The sequence below is a fragment of the Lotus japonicus genome, chromosome 1 (assembly GCF_012489685.1).
Source record: "Lotus japonicus ecotype B-129 chromosome 1, LjGifu_v1.2".
In the NCBI taxonomy this organism is placed as follows: domain Eukaryota; kingdom Viridiplantae; phylum Streptophyta; class Magnoliopsida; order Fabales; family Fabaceae; genus Lotus; species Lotus japonicus.
The window spans coordinates 23,783,573-23,800,786 of NC_080041.1; the positions used below are offsets into that span (position 1 = coordinate 23,783,573).

Sequence of the window (17,214 nt, forward strand, 5' to 3'; positions counted from 1 at the left end):
TATTGGAATCTGTTTCTTCAGCCCGTGCTAACCCTAAAGCCCATGCTACCGCTGCTGAAGTCTATAAAAGGATGAAGACCTAAAACGTGAAGATCACCGAAGCTGAAAGAGAGATTAAGAGTTTTAGGATTTGTTATTGTGCTTCGTCCTGTGTTAGTTTTGAATCTGTCTTTGCTCACTGATTCTATAAAGCAAAGAGAGGTTCTGTGTTGTTTGATTGCGTTCAAACTTTACTTGTTCATTGTGTTCACCAATCACTGTGGCAGTGATTGAGAGAAAGTGAGAGGGGCTCTCATACTTAGGTTGGGATTCTAAGTAGAAATACACTGGGTAGATTAGGAAGTGAACTATGAACTGAGTCGTTCATGAGTGTCTGTAATTCCTGAATCTTGAGATAGTGGATTTCCTTTCTTTGGGTGCAAACCCTCCAGACGTAGGTGAAAGTTTTCACTGAACTGGGTGAACAACTTCTGAGTGTTATTGTTTTGTTGTTAAGTTCTGTTTTATTGTTAAGAGATTGTTGAACCTCTTGTCTTAGCATCGTGCAGGACAATCGTATCAGAGGGAACCTGAATTACACTTCTGATGATGATTTGAATTTATTTGATGCACTCCCCATATCAGCCATGCTCAAACACTCTTCAAATCCCCTCACTCCTATTCCTGAGTCCCAACCAGCTGCATAAACCACCTCTCCACCACATTCCCCAAGGTCTTCATTCTTTCAACCTTCTCCTACTGAAGCACCTCTCTAGAATTTGCTCCAGAACCAACCCTCTAGGTCAGAAGAACCAACCTCTCCCATTACCATCCCGTACAACCCATTAACTTCTGAACCCATCATTCATGAGCAACCAGAGCCTAACCCAACAGAACCTGGACCCAGAACCTCTGATCACTCTGTCCCAAGAGCATCAGAACGTCTGGCTCTCAGAACCACGGATACAGACTCTTCCACAGCCTTTACACCTGTATCCTTCCCAACCAATGTTGCTGACTCTTCTCCCTCCAATAACTCTGAATCCATTAGAAAATTCATGGAGGTCAGAAAAGAAAAGGTGTCTACCTTAGAAGAGTATTATCTCACTTGTCCAAGCCCTAGGAGATATCCTGGCCCTAGACCTGAACGTCTAGTTGACCCAGATGAACCTATCTTGGCCAATCCTTTACATGAGGCAGACCCTTTGGCTCCACAAGCTCACCCTGCCCCTGACCAACAAGAGCCTATTCAACCAGAACCTGAACCAGAACAATCTGTGTCTAACCAATCCTCGGTTAGATCACCCCATCCTCTGGTTGAAACTTCAGCACCTCACCTTGGAACCGCTGAACCAAATGCTCAAATGTTTAACATTGGCTCTCCACAAGGTGCCTCTGAAGCTCACAGCAGCAATCACCCAGCCTCTCCTGAAACCAACCTCTCCATAATTCCTTACACTCACCTCCGACCCACATCTCTCTCTGAGTGCATCAATATTTTCTATCATGAAGCCTCTTTGATGCTACGCAATGTGCAAGGTCAGACTGACCTAAGCGAGAATGCTGAACATGTGGCTGATGAGTGGAACAATCTGGGCACTTGGCTAGTGGCTCAAGTTCCAGTTATGATGCAGCTCCTGCATGCAGAAGGAAGTCAGAGGATCGAGGCTGCAAAGCAAAGGTTTGCTAGAAGGGTGGCTCTTCATGAACAAGAACAGAGACATAAGCTCCTTGAAGCTATTGAAGAAGCTAAGAGAAAGAAAGAACAAGCAGAAGAAGCTGCACGTCAAGCAGCAGCTCAAGCTGAACAAGCCAGATTAGAGGCAGAACGACTTGAAGCTGAGGCTGAAGCCCTTAGATGCCAAGCACTTGCACCAGTAGTGTTTACTCCTGCTGCTTCTGCTTCCTTTCCAGCTCCTCAAGCTACTCAGAATGTTCCTTCCAGTTCTACTCAGTCAAGCTCGTCCAGACTCGACATCATGGAACAGCATCTTGACACTCATGAATCCATGCTACTTGAAATGAAGCACATGATGATAGAACTTCTACGTCGAACTGATAAACCCTAGTTTTAGGATCTCTTCACTTTTCTTTTTCTTTAACTCTGTTTTATTTTGTTAACTTCTGTTTCTTTTTCTTTATTTATTCTACTTTGTTCGTTTGTGATTATCTATGCATATCTATATATATTTGTCACATATGCTTGCAAAAATCTTTTTATTCATAATTTCTTTGTGTTTACATCATACATTCTTTTCCTAAAGTCTAGAATGGAGGATCCCTCCTCATTCTTCTGCACTCCTGGCGCTGCTCTGACCTATCCTTCTCCAGACGCTCCAATGCATACTGGATGTTGTTGAGCCTGTCCTTTAGCTCATCCCTCTCCAGAATCTCTTCTGCAGTCTTGAGCTTCTCTTCAAAAATCTCTTTTTCTTCCAGCAGCTTGAGTTCAAGCCGGCTGAGTTCTTGCACCTCCTCCACGAAGGCAAGAAATTCCCTCAGGTCTCTCTTCAACTCTGGACGCGGGTCCTCTTCCAGCAGTGTCCGTGTTAGCTCTGAGATGGTCCTATTACCCTCTGGATGCCTGATGTTCAGGAACAAGTCCTCCTCAAAGGCCTTCCTTCTCAGCTCTTCTAGTGCTACGATGTATGATGCCATTTTTTTTCTGACAATTGCTCGAGTTGTGAAGCTTACCTCTCTCTCCAACGCTTTATATAGGCTTCACTTTCTCTCTGAAAGTTAATGCTCCAACAGTTTCTCGAGGTTAAGTTCTTGGTAACTGACCCTCCTCTTTACTTCCTTGGCCGGTGGTAAACGTTCTTATCTTGCATTAACTCTTCTATTTATTTCGCCTAACTCTGATTCTTACTTCGTTTTCTTTTTCTTTAAACTTAGACCTTCTCTAAAGGGGAGTACCTTGTACTTCAAGCTAAGTTTTTCACACCCCAAGCTTTTTGCTTATGACAAAAAGGGGGAGTAAACCCAGTTTTTGATGTGTAAGATGTGTTAGTGTGATTTATTTTTCTTTTGGAGAATTTAAGAGTTCCACCTTTATGACCATAGATGTGTCACTGGGCAAATACAAGGAATACATTTCACTTCTTCTGAAGTGATTCTAATTTGACTCTGATACCCAAGACTCTGATACCTTGTCCGTGACTCTGATTACTTATGCGCTCTGATTACTCTATTTTCATCTATGTCATAAGTTTTTCACTCTGAACTCTTATATCATTTAGCTCAGAATCTAGACTTTACTAACGTTTTCATCAAGTATTAGATTCAGGGGGAGCTAAGCTCAGAATCAAGCAGTGACTTGACTTCAGAATGAGCAAGATAAACTATTCACATCAGGATAAGTCTTATTCTATATCTCTAAACTCTGAGTGAATTTAGTTTAATGTTTAAGAATTGTTCATCAAAAATCTTAGTTTTGTCATCATCAAAAAGGGGGAGATTGTAAGATCAAGTTTTGATCTAGTAGTACAACTCTATGTTTTGATGATTACAAGTTAATCTTTTGATATGAACAATTGTGGTACTCTAACGTGTTTTTCTGAGTGTGCTATTTACAGGCTCTGACCTCAACTCAATCTCACACAAATCAGAAGCACTGTGTTAAAGAGCGACCCAAGCAACGCTTTCGCATTCACCATGTTCAGTATGAACAGTGGAAAAGCTTCAGAAGTTCTGAAGTTATACAAACTCTGATGTGGACTCAGTCACTAGAAGTTCTGAAGATCCAGAAAGTCTGATAACCAAGAAACACTGAAGGCTCAGATATTCTGATGGTGTAGAAGACTCTGAAGATCCAGAAGCTGATTAGTGAAATTCTGATGTCCAGAAGCAAGATACTCTGAAGACCATGTTCTTCCCTCTGAGTTCAGAATCAGAAGAAACAATGGTCAGAGGATCTGGGCTTTCCCTCTGACTCTGATCAACCGGCTTCACAAGTTCCAATATGAAGCATTCCCCTGATCAGAAGTCTCCTAGGTTTAAAGGTCAAGTCGCTATCCAAGTACACAAGCAACTGTACCTTCCTGACGACCTACCTAACAGTCTCAGACATAGCAGAAGCTGGATTTTCCAGAACTGCCCTCCAACGGTAGCATTTTCCATGCAACGCTCAACCCTAATCCTTGGAGTATATAAAGAGGCTGAAGACTGAAAGAAGCGGCTAGAAGCATTCACATACGCGCAAGACATATTCAAATTCTTCTAAGCTTTCTTTCATCTGAAATTCATTGTGTTTACTATTAGCTTTTTAGAAGCAAATCTCTTGTAAACAATTCTTTGATAAACAGTTTGTTTAGTTCCTTTAGGAGATCAAGGTTGATCGGATCCTAGAGAAGACTAAGAGAGTGAATCTTAGTGTGAGCTAAGTCAGTGTAATTGTTAGTCACTTGTAGGTTTCAAGTGCAGTTGTAACTCTTACCTGATTAGTGGATTGCCTTCATTCTAAGAAGGAAGAAATCACCTTAACGGGTGGACTGGAGTAGCTTGAGTGATTTATCAAGTGAACCAGGATAAAATCCTTGTGTGCTTTTCTATCTCTTATCTTTAGCACTCAAGTTCTCGAAAGATTTGTCAAAATCTTTAAGGTGGAAGTTTTATACTGAAAACGTTATTCAAACCCCCCCTTTCTACCGTTTTTCATACCTTCACAAAGAAGCCTCCATATCCATGGCGTTCACACTGTCTCTAGCAACCATTGCTTTAGTCCAATACAATTTATTAAGTTTCTCCCCTCTGGCCATAACCAAGTTACCTCTGGTGAGTTTCCATTTTCCAGAACCAAAGTGATTATCATAACCACCCTCATCAAGCATATGCACAGATATCAAATTAAAGCGAACATCTGGAGCATGTTTGACTCCTCTAAGCAACAACTGCACTCCCATGTTGGTCTGCAAACAAATATCTCCAATGCCAACTACCTTAGACACACCATCATTAACCATCTTCAACACTCCAAAATCACCAGAAGTGTAAGATGTGAAGAAATCCTTCCTTGGTGTAACATGCAGTGTAGCACCACTATCAATTATCCACATGCTCTCATCTGATACAAGATTGACTAAATCATGGTCACGGAGAATAATCAGATCATCACAAGTAGCAGTAGTAACACGGTCATCATCATCATGATCCTTCTCTCTCTGCTTGACCTTGTTGCCTTTGCTCTCCTTTTCCATATAAAACAGTTCTTCTGTATGTGCCCCATTTTGTGACAATAATTGCACTCTACATTCTTGTATCTGGACTTGGACTTACTTCTGTTGTTCTCTCTACTTGCACTTCTGATTTTCTCTCTATTCCCTTTCGGTTCCTTTTTCTGACTTCTCCCCCTGTTCTCAGTAACAAGTACCTCAGAATGAGATGAAGTACCTTGTGCCTTCCTTCTCATCTCCTCATTAAGAATGCTGCCTTTTACATTTTCAAAAGAGACAACACCATCTGGGGATGAATTAGTAATTGAAACCCGAAAAGTTTCTTAAGAGTCTGGTAGAGTATTCAGTAGCCATAGCCCCAACACTTCATCATCAAACTTGATGCTCATTCCTGACAATTGATCTCGAAGCCCCTGAAAATCATTCAAGTGATCTGAAATAGAAGTGCCCTCCTTGTATCTCAAATTCATCAAGGAATTCAACAAATACAATTTATTATTCCCTGATTTAGAAGCATATATACAAAGACTCAATCTTCTGCCACAAGGATCTCTTGCATGTTCCTCACTAGCAATGTGATTGTAAACATTGTCTTCTACAAACTGCCTAATGAAACCACAAACCTGCTGATGTTCAAAATTTCATTCCTCATCAGACATATCTTCTGGCTTCTCAGTAGAAAACACATGACGATGCAACTTCTTCACAAATAACAGATCCTTCATCTTGCCCTTCCACAAGTGATAATTAGTGTCATTCAAATAGATCATCCTATTCGTATTTGCCTTCATCATTCAAACAAGTCAAACAGCCCCTTAACCAAAGAGCTCTGATACCACTCTGATGGGAAATTCAACACAAATAACAATAGCAACTCTAACAAGCAATGCACAGCGGATAATGATTTCCCCAAACTTGCTGAATCTGTGAGGAGCAACAACAAATAATGCAGCAACTAAAAATCACAAATAAAGAGACACCAAGATTTTTTAACGTGGTAAAAACCTTCTCAATGTGAGAAGGAAAACATCCACGGGACCAAGCCAGTAATAGAGCTCCACTATTGTCAAATCAGGTTACAAGAGAGTCTTAATACACAGCACAATTCGTGCACAACAATGGCCAAGCAACTAAGCAACAAGTATGAAATAGAGAACCAAGAAAACCAGAAAAACCAGATTTTGCAGCTACTGTCCGACGCAGCTTTCTCCCAAACAAAGGAATCATCTCGCCGATCACACCGTTCAGATTGAAGAACCACGAGTCACGAACCTGCTGTCCAAATTTCAGCCCGATCAGACGGTGAACGAAGGCGTGGCGGCATATCTAAAAACGCGGCTCAGACTTTGTGCGAAAATCTTTTTTCTTCTCTTCTCTCTCACTTTTCTCTTTGCTTCTCTTGCCAAATTAGACATCTCTCTTAACCCTAGCTGACCCCTCTCCACTTGTTTAAGTGAGACAAAGTGGGCTTACATATTTGGGCCTTTCTCCACATAGGAAGGGAGCCCAAAACCCCAACAAAATATACGGTTCAATCTATCTTAGAAACATAAACAAAATCGGTAAGTCTGGTTTCAACCTGACTACAATTTCAAACGCTATCTATTTCTATAATTTTTTGTAGTTAGTTCAAGAAGTATATGTGTTATTAATTATGTTTGAATATTCTCATTGTATCTTGAAACTTCTGTATGAAAAAAAAAAAAAAAAAAAAAAAAAAAAAAAAAAAAAAAACTCAATTTGAAGTTTTAGCCCTACCAGCCACAAGGATGTGTGGATTCTCCCGGAGGATACTTGTTTTAGACGGGAAAAAAACCAATACTCTACATATACAACTTATGATTTTATCAATCTAAACATATTAGTTTAAACTCTCACATGTGCATCTATAAACCCATTTTTTGTTGTACTGATGAAATTCATCAATGTAATACCTTTGATAGGTATTAGGCCCTTTATAATGAGTTGGCGATACTGAACATAACCCATAAAGCCACATGCGCTTGTGGTCCAAAACAGCACCTCTGGGATGTTCAATTCTATGGCAGCATCCAGAGTGAAGCTCATAACCCCATCAGAAACTATGCAGCTTACAGGAGGAACATCTGAGGAGGCATTACTGAATTTGGAAAGAAGGTTTTTAAAGTGAGGCAAGCAAGTTCTTCTGATGGACTCACACAAGGTATCTCTGTCCTGTGTGACATCCACATCAGTCTCAGCTGGAAGGCCATCAGGGATGGTTTCAAAGCGAAATGAAGGGAGACCATTAAGGGAATCAGGGCCTCTTGCTTTGAGAAGGCGTTTGTGGCTGTGTTCTGTGTGGACAAAAGTTACATGAAAACCTCCTTTGAAATGGAGAACCTTTGCCAGTTTCAGCATTGGATTTATGTGACCTTGTGCTGGGTATGGGATGCACACAACATGAGGCTTCTTTTTCAGTTTGTACGAAGTCGATCTCCATTCTTTTTTGCTACAAAAGAAAGAATAGGCATCTAATTCATGTTTATAGGGAAGATTGAAATGATGTAGTTTTGGTACACCAGATTTTATAGGGAAGATCGGAGCTGGCAAGTGGCGATGTTTATCAAATTTTACGAGATTGATAACAACACATCTACTTATCATATAGACAACAAATTAATTATGTTTCGTGTTGTCATATTGTAATAAATCAAAATTTAAGGGAGAAAATGCCAGTAAAATGGAGAGATTTGGTTGAATAGGATAAAAAGCTTTTGATGTTCCGAATTTGTGTTCTATTATCAGGTCTCATTGAGATGTGAGATCAACTAATGAGAGGATCTAAATTCGTCTCATTGATATATCAGGAACCAAAAGTGCAATTAAGTCTAAATATTGCAATGTCATCAATTACGATAATTAATTGCATCAACTTTTACCGTTTGTTTCTTGTCTCATTCCTTTACATATTTTTTTTTCCCAAATTGTGTCTCAATTTTCCACCTCAACCAATAAAATTATGTCATGTATCATGTATGTTCATTAAAAAATACAAATTCTCCAAGAATTCTTTTATTAAATATAGTACAAGAATGACTGACGCGTTTCGTGACAGAATGAAACTTGACAAAACATAACGATGCATTTAGTAATTCTAACTTATTAGAACAAAACTATAGTTCAAATTACATATATAACCGTGCATGTTTAATATTTAATTGAGTATTAAAAGTTGAACTCAATTGAATATTATATATACAACTCGTTTATCACTGTCAATTTCGTATCATAATCACTTATATTTTTTAAAAAAATTTACTTATATACTTTTAAAAAAAATTGCTTTTGAAAAAAATATGATTATTTCTTTATTCTATTTATAGTGCGTTTGATTTATATTAAAAAATAATTATTTTCAGCTTTAAAAAAAGAGATTAATTTTTAGAGATTCTGGAAAAAAAAAGTATACGTAGATTTGTGTTTGTCTATATTTATTAAAATCATTTTTTCGATCTTTTCTCTCATTTACCATAGTAGATTTTCATGATAAGTTAATCAAAGTAGTGATTTCCTTTATCTATATATTTAATCAAAGTAGTTTTTTCTAATAATCTGATTTCAACTTTCTTTAAATATTGATTTTTTCAAAAAGCTGAAACAAACATTTTAAAACTTTAAAGAGAGAGATGGAGAAGAGGTAGATTGCAAAGAGAGAAGTCAATCAATCACCCTTGTTTGGTTGTTACATCTGCTGCTGTGAAGAGAGGTCTCTCTCTCTCTCTCTCTCTCTCTCTCTCTCTCTCTCTCTCTCTCTCTCTCTCTCTCTCTCTCTCTCTCTCTCTCTCTCTCTCTCTCTCTCTCTCTCTCTCTCTCTCTCTCTCTCTCTCTCTCTCTCTCTCTCTCTCTCTCTAAATTCCACAATTTTCTACGGAACCAAAATGTCTCGTATTAGGAGCCTTATGTCTTGTTTCATTCCATATTAAAAACATAACAAATACAGAATGGGACAAACATGTTCTGTTTCGTTCTTTCCCACTTGTCTACCAAACGCTACCAACATTCATCAATTCCATATTCACACATGTAAATATTCTCTTGTTTAGTAATTAAGGTTACAAACTTGTTGTAATTCTAAATTTGCCTTGTAAACTTATTATTTATTATTAGTTAGTCCTTATCGAATCCATTAGATAATACACCTCTTCGTCAGACCAGCAAGCCTATAATATGGAATCTGAATCAACCCAATAAGGGGAAATCCAATCTCCTCTTCGGAAACCCAACCATTTCTATTGAAGTTTCAAGGTCCACTACAAAGGTTAGAGCTTTATGACAATTGTCGTCGTATGCTCGTGTCTCTGTGTAAAGGTGAGAATTATTTGTCCCTGATTGCAACCGTTACCATGCACCTCCGTCCCTACGAAAAGCTCAACCTAGTAAAGAAAAAGATCCTTGAAGCGAAAAAAATGTAAAAACCATGTTAACTAAGAATTTGGTCATCTAGTGCATTGAAGATGGCAAAGAGAGACATCGACGGTTCAAGAAAGGGAATGAGGAAAAGGACGTTGCACCGAGAGGAATGAGAATAAAGAAAGGAAGAGGAAAGCCCAATTGTGGCCGTGTCCAACGAAGATTCGACGACCACCAAAAGGTGAGTGCATTAACCACCATTGTGTGCCTTCAACCCTTCAGGAAGGTGAGAGCTTTATCACAACTCCATTGTGTGCTTCGATCTCGCCTCAGTCTCTACAGGTCACACCATTTCCACGGTAACCGCAGTGATTGTTTCCCCCAGCGTGGAGGTCGATGAAATGGCCAACGATGGAGGAGACATAGACATGGCCAATGATGGAGGAGACACAGACATGGCCACGACAACCACGACTACTTCCTTCACGCCTCTAAGTGTCTAGAAACTTGGCGGAAATTATCTGTTAGAGTCTCACATTGGTTAGAGATGTGGCCAAGCAATTGCTTATATATGGTTGTGCAAACCTTAACTCTTGAGCTAGTTTTTTGGTTAAGTTAGGCCTCATTCATGGTATCAGAGCCAATGGTTGTTTAACCATGGGCCTGGGCCCCTATCTTAGATCAATTTGCTGTGGAGACCTCCCATATTTGGGTCACCCGTTTCATTCCACGCTCCAGATGTTCTACATTGGGCGTGAGGGATGTGTTAGAGTCCTACATTGGCTACAGATGTGGCCAAGCAATTGCTTATATATGGTTGTGCAAACCTTAACTCTTGAGCTAGCATTCATGGTATCAGAGCCAATGGTTGTTTAACCATGGGCCTGAGCCCCTATCCTAGATCCATTTGTTGTGGAGACCTCCCATATTTGGGCCACCCGTTTCATTCCACGATCCAGATGTTCTACACTGGGCGTGAGGGGGTGTGTTAGAGTCCCACATTGGCTACAGATGTGGCCAAGCAATTGCTTATATATGGTTGTGCAAACCTTAACTCTTGAGCTAGCTTTTGGGTTAAGTTAGGCCTCCTTCATTATCAATCCTATGGTTCAAAACAAGTTGCATTTTTTAAGGGAAGAGTCACACAAGAGGCGACTTGATTCACCATCCCAAGTTGTCCAACACCCCATTTACCGACCTCCGCTTGTCGCCGCCGACTACCACTACTACCCTCTTATCCCCCATTTCCCTTCCACCCTTCCCCACCTCCTTCTCCACCATTTCCACAACCAGAAACGACCCAACCATCTCTTTCTATATGGGTTTCCTTTTCTCCCTCCCTCTTCCCACACCTACAAAACAAATAGAAACCCCAAAAAGATCAAACCTTTGCAACCCCTTTTTCCATAATCCAATTCAATTCCATAGCCTTACACAATTTCCCCTTTCTAGATTTTTTTGTTGTTGGGAATTTCTTATTTTTTAGATCTAGTGTGTAAGGACTGAGGAACATGTCTTCTTCTACCATCCACCGTCTACCATGTTCTTCATGTTGTTTATGAATTCCAACTTACCCAGAAAAAAAAAACTATTAAATTCAAAATATTATTGTTTGTTGAATTATATGATCTTGAGATTAAATTAATGGTAAGGCTATCTAATAAAACTACGCATTCAATTGAAACTAATAAATAGATAATAGCCGGGACATTTCATTACGTGCAATTATAAAAGTATCCAATACAGCATAGTTTGTACAAAATACTCTTATTTCTTTTCCTTAAACACAATTTGAAGGCTTCCTAGATTTGAACTTTGCAGGATACAACAAATTTAGTTTGATAAATTCCTAGTTGATGAAATTGCAATAATTTAGCTCAGAAGAGAATGACCAAACAAGTTCTCTTCTTTCTTTTCTTTTATTGGTCAATAGCTTCATAATCAGATTAAGGCGTAAGCCAAGCAAAAGGCCACCAAATAACCTTGTTAGATTGGACAAGTAAACTTAAACAAAAAGAGAATACTAATAGAGAAGATCAAATAAGCTATCCATTCCAGTTCACTCCAAACCATGTGAGCTACTTTCTTTCCTAAACACAAGCAATTTTTTTTATTCCAGTTCATCAAATAGTTAAGTTAAAACCGAATCAGAAAATGAGACCATGGCAATGGTATACTTTTATTTGACTCATTATTGATATTATATGTAAATTTGTGGCTAAGCTCAAGAATCTTAGACATGGGGAGAAGTTGGGATAAAATTTTACACTCTTATTTTGGTCTAATATTGACATTTGATCCCCATAATGGAAAAACAAAAAAAAAGTTACAGGAAATATACATGCAATGAACTCGGTACATCTAGACTATGTCAGAGATGAGCTGCAAAAGTTTTCTTAATTTACTTCCCCAAGGCATCATTCGAGATTTTGTTAAATCATCGCTTGATTAGTTAACAATGACAAGCCCTGGTCACCATCAATGGTGTTCAATTTGTATTTGTAAGTCTAAGTGCTTTATCATTGGTAAATAATCTGTGTCAAGATCATCTAATTGAAGAGTCTTCTTTTCACCTGTGAATGAAATAAAATAGCCAAAGCAAGTAGTAAGCATTAGAGCACAAAATCCAGCATATGCAATTGGCAAAAATAGACCCAAAGTTGCCAATTGTATCCAGAGCATATTAGGTACTCTTTTGTTGATATAAAATAAATATGATTTCAGCTCTGAGGATGCTGAACATAATACCAGTTTTCACACAATGGATGAATATGATTTTCAGTTTTCACAGTCATTCCTAAACACATCAAGGAAATTGATTAGATATTGGATAAACATGATTATTTCAATTGGATGTGTGGGTTGTCTCGTTTTGACCAACGAGATTGACCCTTGAAGCTCATCATCTTAATTATTTAAGTTGATTTCAATTAAGAAAAGTTATTTATTGGACTTACAATCAAACCCCTAAGAAAACTGAGACTGGCACAAAGATGATATTCAATAACTAGCTAGTAATAAATTTCAAACCTAACCCTTTGAGCAAGGTTTCTTTTTTACTCTTTATTACTTACTCTCGTGACTTGGTTTAACTGGAAATTTCTCCTTCAATTCCTAACACTTAAGCGATCAATAGTGCCAATTTTTTTGAATAGATTGAGTTTGAACTTTGAGCAGTGAAACAAAGGACAAATATACTGAAAGTTGAAAATAAGTATTACAAAATGGAATACTATTTCAGCCTTTAGATCCTTTGTTTCTAAATTGAGATAAAAGAGGTGAGGAAGACATGAGGCATGAACATTAACTGTTACTTTTAACTACTATTTCTTGTAATCTCTAAACAAACCTGTCTTGATAATAGTCCAATATTATTACTTCATTTACTTCGATATACCCGGAAACAATCTCCCATAAACCCCTTTTTGCAAAAAATATTTTTTCAATTACAATTAATATTTTATATTGATATTGTGTTTTATGAATATAGCCTGCCAGTCTCCTGGTCTAAACTCAAAAGCTAAAATTGCTTTGTCCAAGACTATAACCTGTTAATAAGTATATCCACCCTGATCCGCAGGATGGCCAGCTTCAAATCAAGGATTTCCTTTTTCTTTGATAATTCAAGGATTTCCTTTTTCAACTTCCTACAAGTTCAGATTCTTCATCTTCTATTCATCAGTAAATATTTCGTATTAGAAGCCAAAATACGAAAAAGACACAAAGAAGAACATCCTCAAACAAGAAATAGGTAGATAGGAAATCAAAACAGCATGTTATATGACAGAGAGAATTAGAAAGCAACTTTACCAGTATTGATCTGAGCAAACTCTTGACCATTAGTGATCTAGCTTCTCCCCTGCTATTTTCCTTCTCTCCCTTGTGACACAAGTAACAAACCTACCCAGCACTGCAGAGGTCTGGAAACCCCATGTTTTGTTCTTGCTTGTCCAACATCCCTTGAGAATTTTTCTTACAAGATATATATTTAAACTTGTAGAAATTAAAAAGAAAATGGTTCTGGCACTGGAAAAGAGCACAGAAGTTACAGATCCAAACTACTCCATTGCAAACTGATGTTTGAGAATTCAGGGACGAGTACACTGCGTTTGAGCATTGAGAGTGTCACCACATTGGATCTGCCAGTCATTAGGAACTCACTACTATGTATTGCAAGTTTGATAGTGGTTCTTGCCAAATTAAAATGGTAGGGTTAACACCAAAGCTATGGATATTGAAAACTACCAAGGTGGCGTCAGTTCAGCATCCAAACCAGTTTGAATAGGAAAATGTCCTGTAGTCCAAAATTCCCCATTCTTGTTGGCAAAGAACTTGTTTCGATATTCATCATCCTCAGCCTCAAAGTCCAAGTCTTCAAATATATCCTCAAAACCGTCATCATAATCATCTTTAAAATTATCAATTTCAATATTGTCATCATAATCAGCGTCGCTGCCGTCACTGTTTTGATTAGTATCACTTAAGCTGCCAATATCTTTATGAGTCCTATCTTTCCTTCCCTCTTGTCTCATTCTCTTTGATTCCCTAGCCAAGTCCATCCATTTATCTTGCAATACATAAATGTCATCCTTCTCCAATAAGTTACCCTTGTCATCAAACCCTTCCACCAATAAAACTGAGTCCCTCTGCCCCTTTAAACTCACATAAAATAATTCTGGGTGCCTCACAACCATACCTCTCAACTTGTTAGGGAGGCCAAACTCCTTTCTGAAATGGCTCAAGTGGTCTATTAAAGTCCTTTTTTCAATTGTCATTCCAAGAACCTCTCTTACTATGGCACAAGATCTCTTTTCTGCCACAATTGATTCCTTGGCCACATCCTCCACACGGTCCTTGTAGGGGCACACCTCTGGCATTTCTTCAAATTTTAGCAAGAAATACTGGTGACGTCTCTTCAAATTAAGTCCCTTGCGAAGTTTCAATTGCTTGAACTTCAAAGGTCGGTCAACTATTAAACCATGAGACTGGAATGCAAGAGACGGCAAAGGCAAAGGCTTTGCCAAGTTGATGTCCCAAGATACAAGCTCAAGTGCACGACCATAGGAAGTATCAACGATCTTGAATTTGTCAGGATGGTCATTGCACAACCGGGATCTAAAATTAGGAGGGAGACCAAGATCTGGAGCAAGATGCACCAATTTAGACAGAAGTAACCGGTGGTGAGAAGATAGCATAAGGAGTTTTTGGAGTTTGGTTGCCAACACGGTGGAAAGGGAAGATTGAAGATTCATTTCCTCAGAAGCAAGGGAGGCTGCAGCAGGAGTTAAACGAACACAGAGTTGATGATTTAACTTAGTTGCATTGGGAGGTGTGGGTGGCCATGGGATAGTGAAGAGTTCAAAAATGGAAGGATACCGATGAATCATATCAAGTATAGAATGAGGCTGAGAAAGAGTAAGATAAGACCGACACTTTGACAGAATGTGAAGGGGAAGATAATGTTTTTGTTTAGAGAGAAGTAAAGTTTTCATCTTTTGAACAAACCGGATTCTATTCTTCATGACAACATGCCTGTCAAGGGTACCATCACGTACAGTTTTAAGAGAACAAGAAACTGAAACAGTGTCATTCTTGAGGTTATGAATTTTTGGTTTTCTATTGATAGAAAAGGATGAAGGTGTTGTCACAGGAAGAAAGCTGGAACTTAGGGAAGTGACTGTTCCATGATTGCAGAATGAGGGAAGGGACAATGCCATTTTTAACGCTTCAACCAATAATACAACGAACCTGAAAATGAAAAAAAGAACCAAAACAAATGAAAACAAAATAAATAAAACAATTGCATTGAGTTAGAACAGAGTTCTCAGTCAATTAACTTAAATGACACAGAATGCTGATCCCTACTGTATTGCCAAATGGGAACATCCCTAACATAATTACACAAGTTTAATCATAACAAATTATGCTTCTATTTTTAATTTAAAAGACAATACAAAAACTTTAAAATCAGAACTTTATACTTAACAGTTAAAATGCAGAGTTAAACTGATATGAAGGATATATATATAAAGACGTCAGGAACCTTGGTGTATTTGACAATGTTTTTAAAGCTGAGTATGCCATTGAACCGATGAAGGCAGTGATTCATGATTTAATAGTTCAACCGTGGTCGAACCCCCGTATGAATTAAATACTCCCTCCATCTCACAATGAGAGGTCTTATAATAAGGGACCGAGGGAGTAATATTTTATCATATATAAAGTTAAAATCAACAATCCCCTATTCAAATAAACAGGGTAAAATAAAAGAATCCAATTGCATGATCACCTTATAAAACTATACAATCTAACTATTCAAGTTTTGACTACTCTAAAACTGAGCTTAACTTAACTAAGTAATAACAATTGTTTGATTCTACCATTGGCATCACAAGCACTGCACTGTTGAAATTTCATACTAACAATGAAACTACTAATTGAGAATGAAACAAGAAACATTGAAATGCTATAAACAAGGGTTCAATGTCAGAAACCAACCCTATTCAATTTCAGCTTAAGAAAGGATGAAAGTACCTGGGCAACGTTCGAGTTCGACATTTCTGCGTAGCGCACAGAACACGGTCACGTGCGGTGGCGTATGGCGGCGGAGAAGAAACGGTTACGGCTTCACCTTCTACTGGTGCAGGATGGTGCGGAGGAGCAACGATAGGGGTCGAGTTTCGGTTGTGGAAGGGAGATTATCTATCTGAAGAATGGAGGAAATATTTTGCGTTTTGAAACAAGGGAAACGACGCAGTTTTGAGTGCCTAAGCATAAATCTTGTTGAGCCACGTCTTAATTTTTGTGTGGGCCAAAATCCAAACTCGTTCTATTTAAAGGGACCAAAACTTATTTCACCCAAAAAAAAACTATATATATATATGTTAGTTATTAATACTTTAATTTTAAAATAACTAATTATATTCGAATCATAGCTCTTGCGAATAGAGAAAACTCCTTGGTCAGCCCCTACCGCTTAGTGTGCTGACCGCAGGGCGAGGGATTAGTCTTACGGCTGTCGGCTGTGGAGATACCTTAGTCAAGACAAAAAAAAAACTAATTATAGAAACCCCTTATAAACATAAAAATGGAGGGCAATCGCCTCCGTCATCAAGGGATTAGCACCGGCGGAAAAGAAACAAAAACCACACTGCCAAACGCCATGGTAGTTCCGGACAACACCGCCACCTCCCATATTATTATGCTTATCGGAAAATTAAACTACGGTCAACATTAAGCTTTATACATTTTATTTTTTATCTATTGAGGATGTGAAAATTTGCTGTTTTTTTTTTTGTCAAACTGTTGAGCCAAGATTTTAAGGCCACAATTGTCGACACCAGTGTTAGAAGGACTATTCTTCGACAGGAAGAACTGTAAGACCCGGATTTTCGGAACAAGTTAATTTCCGACTCACGCGTGGAATCAGTGTAAGCGTGACAGGAGTTTGATATTTGAGAAAGATTAATGAAGAAGAAAGTTCAGGAATTGCTCGAGGAATGTGGCGTTGTTTCTTTCGGAGCTAGTGCGAGTCGTCTGCACACCTGCCTTATGGCGAGCATGTCCAGAATAGGCTATTTCGCTCTTAAAGCAACGTTTTAAGTGAGATTTCGAACTCTTGGAAAATTTAAAGTTTCTCTTTATTTTTCCATCGACCAGCGTTTCATTTCGGAACTCTGGACTGTACGCACGA

At 38.5% G+C, this 17,214-nt stretch overlaps 2 protein-coding genes across 2 annotated transcripts; both read right to left on the bottom strand.

Annotated features, from left to right (window-relative positions):
* Nucleotides 1-6,956: 6,956 nt before the first annotated feature.
* On the bottom strand, nucleotides 6,957-7,790 carry LOC130734197 (7-deoxyloganetin glucosyltransferase-like). Its single transcript, XM_057586546.1, has one exon. The coding sequence runs from the start codon at nucleotides 7,773-7,775 to the stop codon at nucleotides 7,017-7,019; it is 759 nt and encodes a 252-aa protein (XP_057442529.1). The 5' UTR covers nucleotides 7,776-7,790; the 3' UTR covers nucleotides 6,957-7,016.
* Nucleotides 7,791-11,671: 3,881 nt separating this feature from the next.
* Nucleotides 11,672-16,251, bottom strand: LOC130734198 (protein WHAT'S THIS FACTOR 1, chloroplastic). The gene is made up of 3 exons (XM_057586547.1): nucleotides 16,056-16,251; nucleotides 13,332-15,269; nucleotides 11,672-12,094 (listed from the first exon to the last, which is right to left on the bottom strand). Exon 2 carries the CDS (start codon nucleotides 15,236-15,238, stop codon nucleotides 13,763-13,765), a length of 1,476 nt encoding a protein of 491 aa, XP_057442530.1. The 5' UTR covers nucleotides 15,239-15,269; nucleotides 16,056-16,251; the 3' UTR covers nucleotides 11,672-12,094; nucleotides 13,332-13,762.
* Between the last annotated feature and the right edge of the window lie 963 nt (nucleotides 16,252-17,214).

Bases quoted from the DNA above. Each gene is read 5' to 3' on its own strand.
- LOC130734197 (XM_057586546.1), bottom strand. From the start codon at position 7,775: ATGATAAGTAGATGTGTTGTTATCAATCTCGTAAAATTTGATAAACAT.
- LOC130734198 (XM_057586547.1), bottom strand. From the start codon at position 15,238: ATGGCATTGTCCCTTCCCTCATTCTGCAATCATGGAACAGTCACTTCC.